Source organism: Varroa jacobsoni, unplaced genomic scaffold, assembly GCF_002532875.2.
Source record: "Varroa jacobsoni isolate VJ856 unplaced genomic scaffold, vjacob_1.0 scaffold_591, whole genome shotgun sequence".
Taxonomy (NCBI): domain Eukaryota; kingdom Metazoa; phylum Arthropoda; class Arachnida; order Mesostigmata; family Varroidae; genus Varroa; species Varroa jacobsoni.
The window spans coordinates 159,188-176,134 of NW_019213493.1; the positions used below are offsets into that span (position 1 = coordinate 159,188).

Sequence of the window (16,947 nt, forward strand, 5' to 3'; positions counted from 1 at the left end):
ATACACACATATATATATAACAATGTTGTCATTCAAATAGTTATATAACAATTCTAATCGCAACAGTCTGCGTTTTGAACGTAGCCACTGCCTGACGTTGTATACAGAGATACATAGAAGAAACATGTACACATATACCACAACAAAGAGAAGGCACTGGTATCTTCTATTCCGTCAGTCATCGTCCATTATCGATGACGAATGGGAGCAATGGACGACAAGCGTAATCCGTTTTCAATTGAAAACACGTATTCGTAGCAAGCCCGGTGTTGGATCAGCATTGTATCAGCCCGTACGGCAACCTGTTATTTAACAGTTTAGCAGTCCGAGCTTCTATTTTACATCTATAACAAGTTAATAGAATGTAATAGAAACGAACGATCTTGTCGAAATTTATTTTGACGTTACTTCATCTGCTTACGTTTGATAATATTGCGGTCCGTCATTCCAGATCTCCGTATGTTTACAAAACAAACATTTGTCGTTTCGTATTTCGCTTCTCACAGTTTCAGTCTACTACAGTACACTTGCATAATAGCGAGAACGTTTTTATCTCTGGGAATCCCCGTCTCTTCCGTGTCGTGCTAATGTATTTTCAGAGGCGACGTTATCTGTTTCCTGATATCGCACATTGTTCACGCTGCACTGCGTTTGTCTTCGCTTCGTTGCGTCGTCCTCGATACAGTCTAGCCAAAATTGGCGGGACTTTCGAAAGAGATTCTCTACATTCACACACGGGTTCGCTTATACACTGTCCGAAATGAACACATGCACGCTCATGCCAACGTCGTCACAGGACGTGACAGAAGCTGACAGCGGGCCCAACGAAATGGCTGAAATGACGAAAAGTCGACAGGTGCAAGGAACAATGCACCACAGGCGATCACCAATCATGCGGAGAACTTTCTCCCTCTGTTTCAGATCACAGTTCCTCCAACGCGCTAACTAGGTTGCTTTAGATAAATAGCAGACGATTCCGAGCAAGCCGGACCAACTAGAGCGGCTTATCGTCGGCTAACCGTCATACGCATAAAGTCCTTCTTAGACTTTCGTTCCTTATCTGAGATACTTAAGAAAAAGAAATTTTTTGCATTAATTCTCCATTGTTCCCCTCGCTGCTATGTTGTGAGGTTGTTCTATTCTGTTTTAGTGAGTGGTGGATCCGTAAATGGCTTAGAATAAGAAGCAAAAAAAGTAAAGATATCACTAGTCTACCGAAGGCATATATCGAGCCCTCAAGTTGATTGCAGTGCGCAAAGGTTAGGAAAAAACCTACAACTTAACCTACAACCTGTGGGGTAATCGCCGCATCGTCCAGTCGTTGTTAATTGCTGTGGCGAAAATTTTACTAAGCTTGTGAATACAAGTGTCGCAAGAGACAGCAGCGACGGCGGCTAGAAATGTCGCTATCATGGATGAGCGCTGGCCTGCAATAACAGAACCTGTTGCTGGATATTTTTTACCCAAATGTTAATGCTTGCGTAACCTTCGTATGAACTTAGCAGAAGCAACTTAATTAACTTTGACCCTATGGGAGTTAATGGGCCGTGTACATCTTTGAGCTCTCTTCTGGTAGTTAAAGTCCCTACTTCTCAGGGAGAAAAAATGGCGTTATTTTAACCATAGTTGTTCTAAGGCTATCAAAAATCATCGTACTTTCTGTATTGGCCTAACAGTTTTCACTTGTTTACCCAACATGGTGATTTATTGCATGAGGCGGAACAGGGATGACGAATCTCAGACGGCGTCTTTGTTACGATAGCTGGGGCTTGATTTATCGGTATTGATGCTGGCGACCGTAGCGGCTTATTCGATCAGTGAACCACTTGACTATGTGCTATATATACTACGGCCGGCTAAGTTTAGTTTAGTTTCTTTTTTCTATCGATGTTCGAAGCAAGTGTCGAAGTTATGGGTGCTTGAAAGGGCGCGAGCAATGATCCTTTATGTACCACTGTTGCGATATTCAGGACTTTTTTTTTGTTTCGAAGATGGCTAGCCTTCCGCTTCGTGAACTGCAGTGTTCTATGAATGCGAAGGCCCTAGGCGAGACAGTCGAGTTAGGTCAGACCAGACATCGCCATCCATACGGTAGGAATGCGGCAGCAAGTGGCTGAGCGTGAATAAGCGAGCAGGCGAGCGGGTGGGCCGCTGGCTGCATGGTTGATTTGCGGAATGATTACGCCCACAGCCATCGTCTCACTGCAATGGATGGCCGACCGACTGCCAATTCCAACTCCAGCTAGGTTTTGCTGACCCACAGATTCATAACTCTTAGCAGCTGCTTTTACGGACCACTGCATTGAAAGCAGGAATAGCAACAGTACCAGCAGCTTATTGTATGGTGACTCGGCACCCAAAGGCTGTAGGCAGGAGATCTGAAGAACAAGCAGAATGATGCAATAACCCCCCAGGCGTCTGCAAGCGTACCTAGATGCAGGAATGGCCGCGGTCGCTATGTGTTGTATGCCTATCGATGAAGATTCGTTCAAGGCTATGTGGAACGAAGGGGACGGAGAAGCGCAATGAAAAATGGAATCGTTTCGAGCTGTGGCGTATTGAAATGCGCTCGTTTGAGTGTGTGCGTCCTACCCGGTTAGTCCTTGTGGAGACAGACGATCAGATCGGCCGGTTCTAAAACCTGCCTTACTTAGTCGGACCGGTTTGACCAAGAGCTGTCGAGTATAATCTAATTGATCTGAAGCGCAGTAGGCAGTAACATTGTTGAAACAATTAAGAGAAAAAAAATGCCAACTGGATTACTGGCTAGTAATGCATCGGTGCACACATCGATAAAATTATGTTAATGGCCTATTCGTACGTCCCGTCTACTTATGCATCATTCGTGTACAGCTGAACAAAGAACTTCCGACAAATAAGTATCATCATTATCATTATTAACAGTAAGCGAAAGATATTTGTCATTAAAGGCTCAGAATGTCAGTAAAATCGGGTACTCACATATCGCTAACTAGCACACTTAAAACAGGCGAAAACGTTCTACCGAAAGCCCTTAAGAGATCTATATCGAGTGTTTCAATGATCTTTGCTTAAGCATATACTCTCAATTTAAACCCGGTACTTGCAGCTAGTAGCGACCATGTACACCCCTCTGCTCGTTCAGTATATTCGACTATGAATAATGTACAGTACAGTATGATAGGTAGAGAGTGGAGCGCTGACATCGAGAAGACTAATGACGTACGTAATGTTTCAGTCATAGAGATTTGATGTGAAGAGATTTGTCCTAAAATAAAAAGCGTCAACTATAACTGACGTTCAGAACTAAAAGCTATTACGAATGTTTTCGATTGGATTACACGCACTTGACCGCACTACTCCAGGGATATAGCATTGGTGGTCCCCTAATATCGAAGGCGATTCGTTCTAAATTGCGCGTTGGGTCTCTCATCTCTAGACAGGAGCCACAGCAGAGGCGTCGCAGCGTCCTGTGGCTCAACTGGGCCAATATGCATCCAATAGATTCGAAGCAGTCATCATTCGCGGGAGCTAAACCTAGCTTTACGTTGCCGCCGCGTACTAATGGCACTTGGCTAGCTACGGCCGCCAACAGCTATAGTAATAGATAGATAGATAGATAAGATAAGCAACTGCCAAAAACAATCAGCGAATCGATAATAGCAGGTAACCAAATGCGAAGCGTCAACGTTCTATAGCGGTTTCCTGGAAACGGAGTAACGAAAAATCTCTTTCGTTGTATGGTACGATCATGTTTGAATTATCGTAAACTGATGTAGGAAAATGTTAGCAGGCTATATGAGCGAAAATAGGGTTCAGTGTCTCATTAGATCCGCACTGATTGTACCTATGCGGCCCTGAAGTTGTCGAACGTCACAGCAAACCACACAAAACTCAGAATGGAGAGGAAAACCGAAAGAGGAGACCGAAAGAGCGACCCGGAACATGTTGATGTTAAGTGTACGGCGCCGTTCGAACCGTCAGCCGGTCACTGTTTTGAAGTACTCGAAAAAGCGGTGCAGCAAACGCCTTAGGAACGTGACGTGAACAAATCGTTCCTTTGTCGAGAGGAACACGACACGGAATCGAAAAGTAGCTAGTCAAAGACTGCTAGTTGATGCCAAGTAACTTTGCGCTTTGAAAAGCCGTTCTTCGGTTTTTGTATATGGGGAGGAAACTCAGAGGTCTGAAGAACTACGGGATAAGAAAGGCAGGCGATTGACAACAACATTTTTCTTACTGTCTTCATTTGCTTATGTGCCTGGCGCCGTTTGCGATCATTTGAAGAGTAAAAGATTGGATGATATGGTGTTACTGCTGTTGTGGAAGTCATCTCGAAGACACTTCTAATCAATGGTACAGCTTTTGATAGGCGTCCGCCGAAGTGGCAATAAGCCAACTTCAGATAGCCCACAACAGTTTAAAGTAGGCCTTGGCTATAGTGACATTCTGCTGTTTCCAGCAAAACCTTAGGCGTAGCAATGAATAAAGTACCATAAGCCATATTGGTTATTCTCACCAGTACCACTGATTTTATGATATGATTGCTGATTTACATAACATCAAGCAAAATGAACCGTAAAAAATTGTAAGCTGACGTGGAGAACGGGCGCAGAAACAAGATCACTTTAGGATTTGTAAACTGCTAGTAAACTAAAAGTTGGACTGCGTCAGTAGTCTTCTATGTAAGCTTCCATGCCTTTAATGCCTTTGAGCAAATTGATCAATTTTTTTCTGAGCGATTACGTCGTCGATGCACCGTGCAGAAAAAAAGTACCATAACTCAGGTTCTAGCAGTAGCGAATTTCATCGATGTAAAATAGGAGTCACGTGACGAAAAGCGATGTCGGCCTGTTTTCCTGCGCCTTTCAGATAAATCAAGCGAAGGAAATCGGTTCTTCCGACTACAAAACAGAATACAGCGGAATCCACTCCATCGGTGGCCGGGAGCCGCCAAGACATGGATGTTCTTGTTGGAAAAGCTACTAGGATGAATGCCGAATCCAATCAATGCAACCGACCCGCAAACAACGAAAAGAACGCCCTTTAGCGAAAACGAAGGTAGAGTCACGCACAGAATCTGTAGGCGTCTTTTGGCACTGCCCCAGCCCCTTTCCTTAGAGTATGAAAAGAGGACGGGGGCAAAGAACGAAAAAGAGCAGTGGCTTGAAGAAACGTAAAGCAGAAACCAGTGGAATGAATGGCCAGCAAAACACAGGCAAATAAAAAAAGAGAGCCAATCGAATAGCAAAAAACCAGACAGAGAACAAAACCGTTACGTCGCTGCCGACGCCGCCGCAGTTGTTGTCTCCCACATGTTGGCCGTATGAAAAGTTGCTGCTAATAAAGAACGAGCCAAATAGGGGAAACGCATGAGCTCTGTACTGTACGCTAGATGCGAATAGAGCGATACACAATGCAAACGGGAATGAAGAACGTTCGCACGTAACGATTGTGTGGGGGGACTACAGGACTGACTGAAGTATCGAAAAACAGAACAGTCTCTTCCAAATGCCGTTACATTGAAGAGTGAACCCGCGAGACTTCAAGATGAAACAGGGTCGTGGACAGCGGACGGCATTAGATAGGACCGGCTTAGACCATAGAGGACGGACGCTGCCCGCAAGATGCTGCCGGTACTGCTTTCGTTTCGTCTGCATTCGCTTCAACAGAAGCAGGCGAAAACGAGACAGCGTAGATATACGGACAGACAGAAGCCCACAGAGACATACACACACACGCCCACACAGACAGCCACGGCCAAACGTAGAGACACACGATACACATGCACTCACACGCCCACACAAACATGGAGATATAAAAACAGCGAAGCTGGGTAAGAAAGATATGCAGGGGTCAGTTCAGTGAAACAAATAAAAAAAAAATAAACTAATTTACAAACACGAACGCGCGCCGGATCTGAATGGAGAAAAATTGGTGGAGTAGTCATAGGATATTGCAACAGTATCATGTGAAAACGTATGTGGCTTTGTGGGTGGGTGGCTAGTGTGTGGAGGACACACAGCACATGGTATGAAGAACGACCCTGCGAGGCGGAAGGCGGGTAGCGAGAGAAATAGAATGAAAATAAGGAACAAAGGCAGACAACGACTTTGTCCGTTGTCTATAATCGCGGACGATACTAACAACCGACGCAGGCAATGACGATTCGACTTATTCCGCTTGGCGGAAATCGATGGATACTAAATAAATGTAGTTGCAATAGTACCGCGAAGTGTCCTGGAATAAGGAAAATAAGAATATGGTAAAAACAGCAACGACAGCAACAACAACATGAGCGATGCCGACAAAACGAAGGGTGTGTGCAGTGTCTCCCCTGTTGCAGGGGTCATGTTGGCTTACCCAAGATGCACGCGCGCGTGCACGAGAACATGCGAATGAATGAGACCTTTTCCTTTCGTTTTTCTAGGAAAACAGCGAAGAATGAACGAAATATTCTATGGCAGAAGAAGGGGAACGACACACAAAGACTACTAGAGATAAAAATAAGCGAAAAGGGAAAAATGCGTGTGTAGTACAAATAGGCGACGACGAAGCCCGGAAGCGAGTTCAGGCAAAAAAGAATAGGGAAGCAGAAAGGAAAATACATGAGTATAACTCGAATGGATGCACGGACGCAGCGAACACTTGAGTCATGCGGAGATCTCGCAGTCGCTGCCATCGAATCCAGAAGGACGAAGGTCACACCAAGGGCCTACTGCGCGTCGAGGCACTAGTGACATCATAGCAAGGATATGATGACACCGAAAGCGAGATCGTGCCCTATGCATGGTTCGAAGTCTACCTCCGTACGATAGGATGCTGAACACTCATTGGGGCGAGGGACGTCCGACTGTCAGCGCCTGCTGATTATGTCGTGTAGTCTGGACTGGAAGGAAAAACAGGGGGGCGGCAAATATGTCTTTACAGCAAGTGGTGGGCTTACGATAAAAAACCATAAGGAGATATAGGACGAAGATGGAATAAAAGGGCCGATTCAAAGTATCGGAGATTAAGTGTACAAGAATGTTGGCATAAACCAAGCCGACAGAGAAACCTAAATTTTGCAGCATGCAAGCAAACAAATGGTGGATTATCTGGAAAGACGCGAGGGGGGAAGGGATAGATTAAGATGACGAAACTAACAGAACCTCAATCGAAAACGAAGGGCAACAGGCAGGAGCAGCAACGGCAACAATAGCAACAAAAATAAAGATAATATTAGCAAGGATGAACTGCTTGTGCTGAGGTTATTAACAGGATGTATAGGAGCAGTTGAAGGCGGACAAAACACGCAATGGCATGGGTTTCATTTGCTGGCTTATAATAAAAATGATAACGATGATACTGATTTCCGCCAATTATTATTTATCATTTTTATAGCAATCACATTTAATGATGAATGAAACACTAATTACGATAATACGGGATATGCTTTTCAACTGAAGTAACCTTTGTATTACCATCGTACGTGGAAGAAAGATTTCGCAAACCGAGAAAACGTTTTACGATTTACGTTCAGTGTTAAAAATGCCATCCTAACCAGCGATCGGTCTGAGAATAGTAATGCTAATAGATATACTTAGTGTAATGGGGTAAAAATATCAACTAAAAAACGTTGGCCTAGCATGGGGTATTAAGATCAGATAAACAGTCTTAATGGCATTTTTCTTCTGTTGGATCATCGGTTCGTTTGTGATAATTAGCATTAAAAAACTTGGACTTTTCTATCGCCTATTCTGTACACCTTCATTAAAAAAACAGCTCGAGCCGCTTTGCAGCAGTGTAGGCCGAAGGTCCTATTAGTACTTGCTTGTAGTCACTCGATATTGGCCTGCCAACAATTTAAAGTAGCATACATACATATATATCATATCGTCATCGTCCGCGTCCGACACGTTTTTTCAAGGCCGTATAACTTGACGCTTAACAAAAGCCACAGAAATGAAACACAGCGAAGGATAGATGTTTCTGGTGTCAGCGCATTAACGGATTTCAGACACTCAGACGACCATACATATTGTTAATGTGGATTAGCTTCCGTTAGTCACGTCCATCAATGGTAACAGGAGCAAACGATATTCTTTCGTCCTGAAATGATTCACAGTTGTAGTTATTATAAGATTTCGCTCGACTGTTAATTTTAGACTAAAGATAAATGAACCGACATTTCGGCATTTGTGTCAGATAAATCACAAATGTCAGTGAATCGAACTGCGGTAGCAAGTTGCGGGCAGTGGAATAAGCAGACAAACAACCTGTAGTCAGCCGCCCAGCCTTGGGTCAGCACTAAAACCCAGTCTAGGTCGGGCCGTCTTCAAGGCGACGTTAAACGCTGGGGCTGTGATTGGAAAAGATGACTTCTCGAAGATCGGTTTCACTTGGTTGGGTAAAGACAGACTGTCTTTCTGTACTCGCGCACATGGAGAAGACACAAACACAACAATGAAGCCGATACCTAAAAATAATGGTAAAGCAGCAACAGAAACGAGGACAACGCCGTCAATAACAACGAGATCATATCGACGATCTCTGGAGAGGGATAGATAGAAAGCGTCCTGTTCTGAATCAGGTCACGAACGGTACATATAGCAGCGATAAGTGCAACTTTACATTGTGCAAATTGTCGTAACAAATAAATGTAAATAATGATTTGTTTCAATGGAGTTTGCATGTAGCGTCTGCACAGCGTGCAAAGCATGTCGTAAAACGCACGCTGATATCCTACACTGCAGTATAATAAAGGATAACCTCACGTTCATGTTTTTTTTTTTCTTTGCGAAACATTAATTGATGATAGAAAAACATTTTAGTCATCAGCTACAACAGCAATTGTCTCTTGTCAATTGTTTCTATTATAACCTCTATGTTAGCATCTATGTAGAAAAAAGCCGAAAAGTTAACAATCAGAGAGGCGAGACAAACATAATAGCAACAATGACGGCGTCAGGTATTTCAGTCAATGAAAGGTGCAGCATTCCCTTTTGCGCATCTACTGTTGGTAACAGCTGTAGCCGCACCTGTTATAGACTAGCCAAACTGTTGCGTATTCTCCCGGTTCTCGACTCCCTTGGGTGTTCGCGTTTGGTAGCCAGTATTCGTTTGTTGTTATCCATAAGGGAAGCCGATGGTGTGTCTTTTCAACGGATTCTTCTCACGGCGAAAACATACCCGAAAAAATAGGACTAGAGTTAAGGGACAGGATCTAGGTTATTGGCTGTTGTAACAACGAGTATACGAACGTACACGGTGTGGTAGAGTTCAGTCATTGCTAACTTACTTTGATAGATTGATTCTTATCGATATTGGACTACACGGATATATATATATATGGTGCTAGCAGTGGCATTTACTCCGACAAATCGCTACGGCTTAGCGACTCTCAGTCTGTCTGTCGATTCCATATTGTTGTCGATGTTGTTGCTGGTGGTCATTTGTTCATGGCTGGTTCCCTGCCACCGTTACCGAACGCCTACCCTGTTTTATGGACTGGCTGAAACGACAATGGCTGGTCATACTGCTAAAAAAGGGCATCAGCCTTCTGGGGTCGGGTACCGTCTGTCGTAATAGCAGAGCAGGATGACGCCATTTGCTATAAGCGTGTATACGCTGTTTCCCATATTACTAGTCAGTCCGAATAGAACAAAGTGGGAGATACTATGAAGTAGATGAAGAAAACCAGAGCTACATGTACGGCAAGAGCGATGCATCTGGAGCACCGGTGGGAAAATTAAGAATAATCAGATCATGGGCTACGCTTTACCTGCTATATCTCATTCTGATTGTACGTGTATGATGATTTATAAAGGCAAGATTCATAACTGTATCAGCCGTGCTGTTGTTGTCGTGGCGGGATGGGCGTCCGTCAGTCGTGCTACGAGTGATCAAGGGATGAAACATCGACATAACCCATCCCGCAGCTACTACAACTAGCGAATAATTGCCGCTAGATGCGTTGAGCTGGGCCGACGATTTTCACTAATCAATGAACTTGTATGATCCAAGAAGACTATACGTGAAGGAGCGCTCGAAGGGTCGACTCGGCTTTGCTATACGGCGTTTCCCCTTTCGACGAAATAGATATGAGCTAGGCGAATAGGGACGCCGACGGAAGCATGGAGTAGGTCCGTGGTCCTTTGTGCGCATTCTCAGACAATAGATGATCGAATACGGCAGTCGAATGGACGAAGATGGTATACGCCGTTGGCACCCAGGCATTTTAACAAGTTACGGCGAATGTAGCTACTGCCTCCGTCGACATCGCCATACTGACTCCAGCGATGGCGGCTACCGTTGCTGCCACTAAGGCAACGAAACAAACAGCGGGAAGACCAACAATCACCTGAGCAGGAAGGACATACAAGGCTCACCCATAAGGGGGCGCAAAGCACTTTTCGTGCTGAGCTAAGCGGCGAACTCCGACTCGAAGCGAGCAGTCATTTGAAGGACGAATTAGAGGAAACGTAATATACGAAGGCTAGAGCAACGTTGCCGATGAGAAATTGAATAGCCTTTGGGGCTGCCACCGCTGAGATGGTCATAGCAGCGGCTTTATTTCTACGTCGGCCAGAAGAAAGTGGGCGAGGTGCATCGAAGGTAAGCAATATCACTACGGTAGTGTTAGTGTGTCTATGGTGTGGTAGGGTAGAAAAGTGTACCAATAGAAGTAGAACAAAGAGCCACTCCAGCGGTAACAGCCACATGCCGCGATGTCTGATAAATATGACTATCCTTGATAGACTCTGCCAGTCGAAGATTGCGCGTCAGCCGCCACGAGGTCTTAGCCACTGGTCGATCAGTTGCTTGGTTGTTCGGTTTGTTTGCCCCTTGCAGCCTGCCGCCCGTCTGCCTGCGGTCGAGCAGCTCGGGTCAACTTATACAGAAGGTCGAACTGGTTTATCAAGGTAAAGACAACAAGAGGAGGGTAAGCTAAGCAATAGAACGGAACCGAAATAAGGGATCTGAAAAAGTCCAGCGAGGGCCAACGTCGCCGTCTTTCGTCGGCTAGTTGCAAGCTCCTGGGGATGTGGTTGAACCCCATTTGGCAGGCGACAGACAACGCAGTTGGCAATGGCAACAGCAAGGAACTAACAAACTAACTATAACAAGGTCATAGGCACATGTGTACATTTTGACATGCACACCTACAAACCGTTATCGTAAAAATACAGGCAAACGCCTGAAAAAATACTTAGTGGCAGTAACGGATGTAAAACTTAAGGTGTGCAGTTATTTATAATCTAAGAAGTACTTAATGAATTTTCAACTAACATTGCAGTTACCCTTTGAGCATAGATTCGGATAATGTTTTGCAACAGTGAAACGCTAAGCTACCTAAACTAGACGGCGCGGAAAATAAGCTCAGACGTCTTGCAGAGCAAGTTTATCGTAAAAAGCTTTGAGTCGGTGTTAATGAAATGAGAAATTTACTCACGTAGAATTAATCCTATAAGCAAATATCAAGTAGGCGTCTTATCGCTATCTTTAAATCAACTGGGCGATAAGCATTTCAAAGTGAACTTTTTACCATCAAACTTTGTACCCAGTCCTACCTACAACTTGTATGGCGTAGTTTTCCGTTTTCGGGCTCTGTAGGATTTATTTCTCACCAGTCTCCTTGCAGCTGATCCGTTCCGATCCAAAGTGCTTCCGCTTGTTTTCAGCAAGAGCAAAGCATATTTCGTTCTTGTGCAATCATTGACAACCATGCGCCAGGCGGAGGCACTATTGGATGCTAGTTACAAGTGTAAGTGACGCTTGGTTGTTAACTTCGCCGCATTGCCCATCTCCGTCATATTGTGAGGGGTATCATTGCTCTTCGGCGTCGGCGCCGCCGCCCTTTTGTCGTCCTTTTCTCCACAGCAGCCTACTATGTAAACAGACATTTGACAATCCTCAACCTTGTCCCTTTGCTCCGTCCGAATGCCTCGCTTTGACTTACCACTCGTTTGCTATTACTTCCTCAGTCGCAGGCTGGCCGGACGTCATCGCCTTCATCTTCCGTAAAGATTCAACGTGAGTGGGGTTCAAGTCATCTTCGGAAGTCCCGAAGGACCGATGGACGAACAGATTCATAGACACTGTAAGATCACAGCTATTTCGCATACCCAAAGTCTCTATTTCATTTGGTAGTTCGCACTATTGACAAACGCACGCGAGACCGCTGGGACTCAGGAGGTGGAAGATTCTACCAGTGAAAGCATGCACGGGATGAGCTACAATGCGACACATGAGACAAATCAGAGACTTGGCTAACCGACGCTAACCACGGAACGGTTAGATATCGAAGCGCTCACTAGGGATGAATGCGTATTTCTAACCGTATCTGTCACCCAGTCTGCAGTAGACGGTTTTGTATTGCGACCCAAAAGGCGGTGGTTCCGTCGATGAGGCCCAAGAGTTCTACGGAATCCACTTATCTAGCTGGCCAGCTGTATGGAGGTTTAGATGGATAGCAGAATGGCTAAGAGTTTGACTGAAGTATCAACTAAACTCATCAAAAACTCAGCTTCGTCCAAAGCACCAGTGTAGGAATAAGCCGGGCCGGTCGGAAAAAACCGCTAAATATTAATATCACCTATTTATTTTTTGGCCATATTAAACGACATTTTTAAGACGACAAATATCGGCTAAGTTTCTTCTACGTAACGAAATGGAAAAAACAATATTTATTAAGTTGACAAAAAATTATTCCTCAAAGTTGTGCATAGGTTCTTCGCAAAATGAAGTACTCCGTAATGATTTCGCTTCTTTAAAAAAAGCGACCGAAAACATTTTCAAGTCTTATAGGTTTCATAACAGTGAAGGCTTCCTGCCAAGAGGTGAATACGAATAATTCCAAAGAAAATATTCGACGACCTGGTGTTTCTCCACAAACTTACAAATACGTATAGAAGATACACATGTACACTTTCTGGAACACGATACACCTTGTTTTGCTCTTCGTTTCAATTGTATGCAGCGGAGAAAAGCAGAACGCCATAGTCTTCACGTAACTTCCTCGAAGTAGGCGCTAGGCACGTTCGTTGCAGGCCTAAGAATGGACGAAACGGCCAAGCCGTGTGAAGATGAAAAAGAAAACTAGAAGAAATATGCTGCATACGTATCGTATTAGAGATATACGTCCGTGCTTGCCTATGCATGAAATTGATACAGTGCCGCATGTTATACGAAAGTCTAGCTATAATATGTGAATGCTGTATTAATAATGATCATGATAGTGATCGTAATAAAAGAGGTGGGATTGTTGAGCAGCTTTCGTGTTTCCCGTGCGTCTTGGAACATAGCTAATATAATCGGAAAACTAATTACTACAAAAATCACTATATAAGTTTGTAAAATAATACCAATCATCGGAGCATGTTTGCGGAGTTATCTACAACGGCCTCTATTTACTGAAAGCGAAAGAAACGCTCAGACGTTTAAGCTGATTCAGGAGTGACAGCCCTACCTACTTCTAACCTAACCTGCCCCCAGTTATTTCGTTCTGCCGCTCCTGCAAAATTCTTCGGTAAAAACATCGAACGGAATCGGTAAAGCTTCGCACTGGCCATAAAGGACATAGTCATGACAGATTCAACAGCTATTTTTACCTCATTTTTTCTCGCTTCAACAGACGGTTTTAGCGGCAGAGCTAGCAATAACGGCACACGAAAGAATCCAGGGCCACTTTCTTCAAGCTGAATTGTCGCAGCTAATCAATAGAATCCAGCATCTATCTATTAGTATGCTCATGTTTGGCTTCTAGGTCTGCCGCTTTGTCAGAGATGTCTTAATTTGTTTGTACTGAGAAACGAGCTTGTCGGGTAGTATGCAACCATGCTTAAGAATAATGCAAAATATTTTCAGCATACCCAACCGTGTCACATGGTAAACGAAAAAAATCCCCTATTTTTTTATGCGTGAGATTTTTGCAGAAATACCAAAGTTTGTTGTAAAAAAAACACAACTGAAAGTCGACTAGCTAAGGAAAAATAGGGGATCCATGCACCCGATATAATGATAAGATAGCTGCTATTCTATAATACCGTAAACTTTGTCCAACGCATCAAAACCACCCTGCACCTGTATATACAATAAACGAATGGTACGTAACAATAATAAATTATTCCATAATGCAAAGTTGGAATGATCTCCTTTGCAATATTTTATTTCGTTTCTTGCTGGTACTAAAATTTCCATCGAGACCTTTTGCTGGAGGTTCTTTTAGCTGTGATGGCTTTCTGGGTGGGCGGATGGCTCATTTTTCCCCCTCATATGTACGTTCGTACATTTCTCTCTTCTCCTTTTACTCGTTCTCTGTTTCTTTGGTGCGAATGAAGTCGGTCGCACCAGCAAGTGTTCGCTGGCCAGTGGACCTATGACGATGGCTCCCGAGGCAGTAACATCAGCGACACCGCTGGGTTCGAGATTCGCGGTTAGGGAGATGACTTTCTGTATCTCACTTTAGAGGGCGTGGCGAGCTAGGGTAGCCATGAGCATAGTTAGTAACCGGTGGCGCTGTAGCCCGGGCTCTCAGCTCCAACCAGCCGCGCCCAGCGAATCTTTCCATCCCCGCTTGTTCTTCTTTTTCTTCCGCTGCTAGATGCTGGGTCTAGCTCTAGCAAAGGTTAATTTTTTAGCTAAAGTATTTGCGTCACCTTTTATTATTACCAGTATCGAGCAAACAGTTAATCTTCCCCTTTATCTCGGTCAGTAGTGGGCTGGCAAGCCGCTTCCAGGTGGGCAAAAAGAGTCCCAGGTGCCGGTATCTCGGCGGTCGTCTTCGGCGACCCGGCTTAGTTTGTTCCCTGTAGCTGCTGTCGCTGATTCTGCTATCTCAGTGTGGGTGGTTTCCACGCGGAGATAGCGTCATCTGTCGTGTCGGTGCTAGTTAAAATGAAGAAAGCTGCGCTATCTGCTGTTCCATGCGAAAGGAGCCGTACTTGGAGGAGAGTAGGTTGGCCAGTAGGCAAGCGGTTGACGGCAAATCTGGCTAGCACAACGAGTGTCACAGTGGCGATGGCTTAAAGAAACCATGTGAGCTAATTATTAATAAAAACTCTAGCCGTAATATCCGTAATGACGTAGTGAGTAAGATGTGTGGCTGCCAAACGTGAAGGACACATAGCGGTCTGGGTTCGAATCCAGGCGCAGACACCCTTCGTTCCGTGCTGGGAGCCAGTTGGTTGAAGCATGCGTAATGGCGGTAAATGCGAACATGAAACTCGTAGGGTAGTCAGGGGTGCTCTTCGATTAAATGCTGATATATGACAATAACGATTCGAGTGGTGATTAGCATGAAAATAATTTATTGTTTTCAAATTTTTCATTAGAAACGGGTCACAACACACGATGGGTTATGTTTACTGGGCTGAGACGGCCTCTGTCCAAATGGCCATGTCCGCGGACGAACTCGTTCGGTCAAGTACGAGCTGAATCTGCTATGGTTCTACTAGCTGTTATTTCGCCGTGCCAAAATAACGGGCAGTAAAATCCTTACGTGAATGAAAATGTGTCAACCGGTGAAATTTCTTTTCTTTTTCTTTTTCGGAAAAATTTATGTTCTCCCTATGAGAGATGATCATCTGGTGTTTGCAATTGTTTGAACGTACGAAGAATTACTCGTGATTGAAAAACCATTAGGTTATGCTAAAGAAAATTATGTATATCGTAATCTGGCGTACGTTATTACACAAAGTTATGGATTATGCTATATTACTTGATTACTATTTATTCTATGCTTATTTACGGTAAGTCGCATATTTAGAACCTAAACGTATCCATAGTAGGTCTTCGGAATTTAGCCGGCCTGAATTAACATGGGATGCGGTCCCTTTCTAACTAACACTGTTTTGTTGTCCTTCGTTATCTTTCGGTGTTTCGATAATCGTCGGCGACTGCGCTTCACAACGGTTCCCGGCCTTTTGTTACTGGCACCATCTATATTCTGCTGGCAGGTTCAATGGCGTGCTGCAATGCTAGGCTCGGCATGTGGGGCCTCAATTTTGACAGCCTGCCTCGGCAGCCGTTCGTTGCTCTCGTTCGCACTTTACGGCATCACCCTTTCGATGTTCCATTTTACAGAGTACCTGTCAATAGCGTACATAAATCCCAGGTAAGTGGGTAGAAGAAAGTAAATTCACAACGACAAAGGGGATCTCAATAACAAACCTTTTTAAACTACTTGTCGTATTCATATATCAGTTTACGTATAGAATTGTTCGGTGGATAGCAAATGCACCCCATTACGTCCCGATAAGTCTCGTGTGGTCGAAGTTGAAAAATCGGATTAGACTTTGAAAAACTACTGAACCAGTACCGATTGCAGGTAATCTTCATAATGACACACTGTAAAGCTATAGAAATTGTGGTTTGAGGCCTGCTTTTGAGTATGTTTTCATCTGACGGAATTGATCTCATCGACCCGAATGCTCTTGTCTATCTAAATAAAATTGTTTTTCTATTATAATATACGATACAGACAACACGAGACGGATCAACGGCAGTCTGAGGTGCTGGGTCATTACATATTGTTTACAGAAGGTATATGTCCTTTCTTGCTATTTTATTTCTGGTTCAATTAAGGTCGTGTACTCTTCAATTCTCTCGAAAAGGGCGAAGTGTGGTATGTTGCATTTATAACGAACACAAAAGACCATTTCACCCAGCGTCTCTTAGAAACGCTGTGTCGTACTACACAGGACCGTATAGACCACTTCTTTCTTCAAGGGACATTTCGATAAAATATTATGTCAACATTTAGTGTATAAACGAGATCCAACAATTAATGTCGACTATCTATTGGCCTCTTCTCATCCTCAGATTACAAGCATCAGCCCGAAATGGTTACTTCAGATATCGTAAACAACACGGGGTGCTTTGTTGCTATCGCAGTCATCATATGGGACGCTGATTCGTATGTCTCTACCGCTCAAACGACAGCTTTTAAACCGCGCATTGAGGACAGTTTGGATCCGAACGTAATTG

General features: G+C 44.1%; 1 protein-coding gene across 2 annotated transcripts in view; it reads left to right on the forward strand.

The window, feature by feature from the left end:
* Icmt (isoprenylcysteine carboxylmethyltransferase ste14) overlaps nucleotides 1-16,947 on the forward strand; it is a 139,195-nt gene that overhangs the window by 104,309 nt on the left and 17,939 nt on the right. Inside the window, exons 1-2 of one of the 2 annotated variants that reach the window (XM_022835453.2) lie at nucleotides 10,118-10,575; nucleotides 15,918-16,075. In XM_022835453.2, coding sequence (XP_022691188.1) covers nucleotides 10,513-10,575; nucleotides 15,918-16,075 — 221 coding nt within the window. In that variant the 5' untranslated portion in view covers nucleotides 10,118-10,512. Of the gene's footprint in view, nucleotides 1-10,117; nucleotides 10,576-15,917; nucleotides 16,076-16,947 lie in introns of those variants that run through there. The other variant, XM_022835452.2, reaches the window with a different exon arrangement.